The sequence below is a fragment of the Cuculus canorus genome, chromosome 27 (assembly GCF_017976375.1).
Source record: "Cuculus canorus isolate bCucCan1 chromosome 27, bCucCan1.pri, whole genome shotgun sequence".
NCBI lineage: Eukaryota > Metazoa > Chordata > Aves > Cuculiformes > Cuculidae > Cuculus > Cuculus canorus.
Window position 1 is genome coordinate 4,410,990 of NC_071427.1, and position 5,803 is coordinate 4,416,792.

The following is a 5,803-nucleotide window of genomic DNA, read 5'->3' on the forward strand; positions in this document are numbered from 1 at the left end:
GCAAACTACGGCCAGAGTGTGATGCTTTCTTTCTTTATTTATGTGGTATTTACACAGGAAAGGAATTCCACATTCCCTGACTGTTATTACTTTAGATAAGAAAAAAATTACTTCTGTACGTAGAAAATAGTCCTGCAGTTGTACTGAGACATGAAAGTGTTGCTTGGATTGATTCCTGGGTTGTGTCAGAATAAGCAGCTCTGCGATTCCTGTGTGAAGTTATCCCAGCCTGCGCTCTGCACTGGAGTAGCTCCAGAACGTCCCCAGGAAAGCCAGCGATGGTTTTCAGTAGCAACACTCAACAAGGAGTCAGAGAGCTCTGGCCAACTTGATCCCTCCCCAACTCAATTTAATTATTTCCTCCTGTCGTGCCCGCAGAGAGAGAAATCCTGTCATCTCTTCAGAGACTACAGAGTTAACGGCTTTCCTTTAGCAAACCCTGTTTAAATCCCGCCACTTATCTTTCTGCATTGCTCTTCCTAGCAAGGGAGATAAGGAGCCCCGGTTAGAGGCGAGCTTTACCATATTCAGCAGATCAACCAAGCAGAAAGCGGGCGACAGAATGGCTGGCTGCAGATCAGGAGTCTCAGAGGAGGTTTCCAACTGCAAAGCACATTGTTACTCTGACACAAGACAGAATGCATCTGTCTTAACACCTCCAAGCCCCACTTGGACCCTAGCACATTTCAATGTGGAAAACACAAAAGGTTTGGTCAACCAAAAAAAACCCTGCGGTAAGAAGCAATCCTCTTTATCTGCCATGCTCTTCCGGCCCAATGCTGGCCTCGAGGTCACAGCTCATCATGGGGCGTTTTTGCTACAATCATGAGTTTGGACAGTTCAAAACGGAACTTGCCTTCCCTGTGAGACACTGGAAAGAGAGAAAACAAGCAGAGGATAAACAGATGGTAAAGCACGAACAAAACAGCCCTGCTGGGTCCTTTCCAGGATGATAAAGCCAGCAAGTCGGGCATTGCACTTCCTTTTTATGCAAGTAACAAGCATGTTGCAATAAACCCGCTCTCCCCCCATGCTAATTCAATATCTACACCGGAACGAGACCTGAAAAATCCCAAAGCCAGCTCTGGATCAAGAGCTCTACACCCCTACGATGTAAGATGCTCTGTCCTCCCATACTTTGTCACCTAGCTGCGTTAAGCTTAAACACCCATCTCCGGGTCCAGAGGTAGGCTTGTCTCCTGCTCCAGTCCCTCCCTCTCACAGTCCTTTCGGTCACAAACCTGTTGTTTCGGTGATTTCAAATTCTTCCTGTTTTAAAGGGATGTCGCTTTGTCCACCCACTGCAGCCTGAGACTGAAATCAGAAGGAAAAAGGTTTAAGTAGTTGAGGCAATCCAAGAAGCTACCGTATTGAATGCAAACAAGCAAACAACAGCGCATTCAAATCATGAAATCTAGATAGAAAATCTGAAGGAAAATCTCTGGCTATTTTTCTATTTCCTATTAAACCATGAGCTTGTGTCACTCGGATGACTGAAGATCAGGAAATGGAAGAATAAACCAGACAAAAGCAGGGGTTTATTTACTTTGTGACACTCGATGTGCGGAAGCAAACCAAGACTCCCCTTGCACAGTGCACCCTGTCAGGTGTCTTTTGGAGCCACTGACACTGGCAAAGCCAATGGCAACCCAATGGCATTGAGGGAGCAGAAATCAAGTGGTGCAGAAGACTCTACCTGCAGCCTCGCCTGAGTGCCACCACTCTCCGATTAAGGCCACAATGTAGTACATGTTATTGCACAGATGTCTAATAAACGTCTTACATGCCTAATTCATGTTTTATAGCAGCCTCCCACATGCCTGCTTCCAAGTGATCAGCTGGGACTTACATAAGCCATGGCATACTCGATCTTGGCTCCTTTCACTTCAGCTTTAAACTGGGTAAAGAAGAGATAAGACTTCCCTTGAGGCCTGCAATGAGAAAGCAGAGTCTCTGACATCAGCAGAGAGGGCAGAGGTGTAGACAAGCTCAGGATTCACGCCTCACTCCCCCCACAGCTGCAGAGCTGGAAGAGGGGAAACACAGCATTTCCCAACCCCTGGGGCTAGAGAGCCCCCCCAGAGTCACAGCACCTCTCGGGAAAGGAAAGCCCTCCATGCTGCCCTGCAGCAAAGCAAACTCAGCCGGAAAGCAGGGCCCTTGGCCCAGATCCCACCTGCCTTGTTGTTGCTTTTGCCTCAGAGAGTTTGAGGTTAAAGAACACACCTCCAGACAGAGCAGGAGAAGAACAGGTTGTCTTCACTGACTCCAATGTTCATCTGCCATTGCTGCAGAGGAGACGCCAAACAGTTAACATGGGTAAGAGCCTTCCCACTCACCCCTGAGCCAGGCGCCTCCCCTCCCAGCTGCAGACATGGCAAGTTTCACCCCTCTAAAATCACCCAAGATAAACACACAACGCTTGCGAGTGGCCCCTTTTGCTTTGTTTTGCACAAAGCCCAAGGCTTGGTTGTCCTCACCTCTCCACAATTTCATCAGTACAGTCACAGAAAAGAGTCAAAGTCTCATTTCCCTTTACACTAAAAGAAAAGAACCTGACTCTTAACAGGACCTGCAGATAAGAAAGTACAAACCGTGTCTGCACAGCCCTTACTGCAGCAGCAACACGGGCTGCAAAAACCTCCAGGCCCTCTAAAGAATTATTATTCCTACAAGGTCCTTCCTACCCACTGGGGTAAAAAATGTCACTCCCTGTTCTCCAGAGACATCCAGCCTGGAGATTTGTTAAGCCTTACAAATGTCACAGCCTTGTGAACCACACTGCAACACACGAAGGACGCATCTCTTCAGGGAGCAAATCCTGAGTTGCAAGCACAGAATGTTTGAAATGGTGCAACTGCCCTTCCTCCCGGCTCCTGGAATCAGCTCATCACAGACAAAATCATCCTGAACAGCTTCTCACTGCGTAGCCATAAAGGGAAACACTCAAGAGTTTGCCCTGCTCACCTCATTTGTTCCTCCCTGAGCTGAGTATGTGAAGGTACAGGTGTAATCCCCCTGGAAGGACAGAAGAAGACGATGAGCGGTCTGACCTTCTCTTTGTTCACATCAGCCACTTCTCAGCAACGATGTGAGATCTGGGGATGCCTGAGAGTCACCAGGGCTGGGGCATGGGGAGGTCCGGCTGGCTCAGCCCGGGGTGACCGACTAGGAGCACACACTGTGGCCATGCCCAGACCTCACCTGAGCGCATACAGAGCCTGGGACCGTGCAGCTCCGTGAAGTGTCAGCAGATTCCATGATGCTGAGGAGAGGACTTTGTTCTGGGGGGCTCAGGGACCCACAGCCCCCTTCTCCACTAGGGTCCCTCCCGCCAGCAACCATCACTCCCCTTGGGGTACCTCCTCCTCCCTCCTTGGGGGCCATTCTCTGTGGCAAACCTCCCTCCCTGGGGATCTCGCCCCAGACACTGCCCCACTCTGGGGACCCCTTACTGCTGGAGACTGTCGTCTCCTTGGGGTCCCCATTCTTCTTGGGGGTCTCCTTCCTTCCTTGGGGCCTCTCCTCCTCCCTCGCAGCCTCCTGCCTTAGAGGACCCCTCTCCTCCCTTGAGGACCCGCTTCTTATTGGGGGCCATTCTCCATGGCAAGTCTCCCTCCCTGGCAACCTCCTCGCCACAGGGAATGCCCCACCTTAAGGACACCTTTCTTCTTGGGGGTCTCCTTCCTTGGGGATCCCCCCTCCTGCCCTTAGGGACACGCTTTGGGTCACCCCTTGATTCTGTGCCCTTTTCTTCTTGGGGGACTCCCTTCTTTTTGGACTCCCCTCCTCCTGGGACCCCCCTTGGGGCACACGCTGCCCCTGTGCCGCCCCCCACCCTCCTTGAAGGGCTCCCTCCACGCTAGGGGAACCCCCTCCTCCCTGGGAGCCCCCTGCCTTTGGGGACCCCTCTCCTCTTGGAGACCCCTTCTTCTCCTTGGGGGGTTCCCTCACCCCTTATGGACTCCTTGCTGGACACCCCTGACCTTAGTGCCCCCCCCATGCCCCCCTCTCTCCTCGGGGGGCTCCCTCCTCCCTTGGGGACCCCCTTCCTTGCAGGACCCCCCCTTGGCGCACCCCCTGTGCCCCCCTCCATAGGGGCTCTGTCTTCCCCCTTACCCCCCCCTCCTCCCCGCCCCGTCCCGGGAGCGGCGCCGCCAATCACCGACCGCCGCGTGCACCCACCAGGCTCCGCGAGAAGGAGTGCACCTCCCCGCCGGGCCGCACGTCGAACTCGGCGGCGCTGGGCTGCGGGGCGGCGCTGGGCGGCTGGGAGGCGCGGGCCGCCAGGCCCAGAAGCGGCAGCAGCGGCAGCAGCGGGAGCAGCGCGCCTCGCACAGCCCGCCCGCCGGGCGCCGCCATCTTGGGGAGGAACCGCGCTACGGAGCGCGGGAGGGGCCAGCGCCGCCCCAGCTGCCGCCATCTTGGGCGTGGCGGGGTTAACCCCTACGGCGCCGGGGTATGAGAGAGCGGGAGGAGAGAGAGGGGGACACAGGGAGAGGGGCATGGGGACAAGAGGTGTGGGGACACAGGGACGGATCTCTGGGGGCAAAGGGACAGGAGCTCTGGGAACAGTGGGACAGGAGCTCTGAGGACACGGAGAGGAGCTCTGGGGACACAGGGACAGGAGCTCTGGGGACACAGGGACAGGAGCTCTGGGGACACAGGGACGGAGGTCTGGGGGCAAAGGGACAGGAGCTCTGGGGACGAAGGGACAGGAGCTTTGGGGACACAGGGACGGATCTCTGGGGGCAAAGGGACGGGAGCTCTGGGGACACAGGGACAGAGCTCTGGGGGCAAAGGGACAGGAGCTCTGGAGACACAGGGACAGGAGCTCTGGGGACAAAGGGACAGGAGCTCTGGGGACACAGGGACGGATCTCTGGGGGCAAAGGGACGGATCTCTGGGGACAAAGGGACAGGAGCTCTGGGGACGAAGGGACAGGAGCTTTGGGGACACAGGGACGGATTTCTGGGGGCAAAGGGACAGGAGCTCTGGGGACAAAGGGACAGGGGCCGTGGGAACACAGGGAGAGGAACCCTGTGGGCAAAGGAGCGGGAGCTCTGGGGACAATGGGACAGGAGCTCTGGGGACACAGGGACAGGGCCCATGGGAACACAGGGAGAGGAGCTGTGAAGATACAGGGACAGGAGCCCTGGGGGCAAAGGAGCAGGAGCTCTGGGGACATGGGGACAAGGAGCCATAGGGACAAAGGGACAGGAGCTCTGGGGACACAGGAACAAGGAGCTGTGGGAACAGAGACCATGGGGACACAAGGACAGGGAGCTGTGGGGACACAGGAACAGGAGCTCTGGGGACATAGGGACAAGGAGCTGTGGGAACAGGGGCCCTGGGGACACAGGGACAGGCACTATAGGGACAAAGGGATAGGAGCTCTGGGGACACAGCGACAAGGAGCAGTGGGGGCACAGGGACAGGGTTGTGGGGACCAGGGCCATGGGGACACAGGAACAGGAGCCCTGGGGACAGGGCTGGCAGCTGTGGGGACACAGGGACAAGGAGCCAGGTTGGATGAGCCTTGGGCAGCCTGGTCTAGTGGGAATTGTCCATGGCAGGGGGTGGAACTGGATGGGCTTTAAGGTCCCTTCCAACCCAAACGATGCTATGATTGCCCCCCAGGACACGGACTGGCCGCGTCAGCCTTGCTTCTGCCACCAAACCGAGCCCATCCCCGTTTGCAGGCACACAGCCATCAGCTGTGCCACTTTTAATTGCTTCTCACCACATACAAACAAAAGCTCTTTTCCAGGAGACAGCTATGGATCTGCAGCCAGGACAGGGA

General features: G+C 55.8%; 1 protein-coding gene across 1 annotated transcript; it reads right to left on the bottom strand.

Annotated features, from left to right (window-relative positions):
• On the bottom strand, positions 1–4,394 carry MYDGF (myeloid derived growth factor). Its single transcript, XM_054050048.1, has 6 exons — positions 4,186–4,394; positions 2,968–3,018; positions 2,227–2,288; positions 1,850–1,931; positions 1,242–1,314; positions 1–871 (listed from the first exon to the last, which is right to left on the bottom strand). Exons 1-6 carry the CDS (start codon positions 4,360–4,362, stop codon positions 792–794), a joined length of 525 nt encoding a protein of 174 aa, XP_053906023.1. The 5' UTR covers positions 4,363–4,394; the 3' UTR covers positions 1–791.
• Between the last annotated feature and the right edge of the window lie 1,409 nt (positions 4,395–5,803).

Excerpts from the sequence above, each read along its gene's own strand:
- MYDGF (XM_054050048.1), bottom strand. The coding sequence starts at position 4,362 with ATGGCGGCGCCCGGCGGGCGGGCTGTGCGAGGCGCGCTGCTCCCGCTG. Across the intron at positions 1,315-1,849 it reads TCGAGTATGCCATGGCTTAT|TCTCAGGCTGCAGTGGGTGG; the intron begins GTAAGTCCCAGC and ends TTCTGATTTCAG. Across the intron at positions 872-1,241 it reads TGAAATCACCGAAACAACAG|TGTCTCACAGGGAAGGCAAG; the intron begins GTTTGTGACCGA and ends CTCTCTTTCCAG.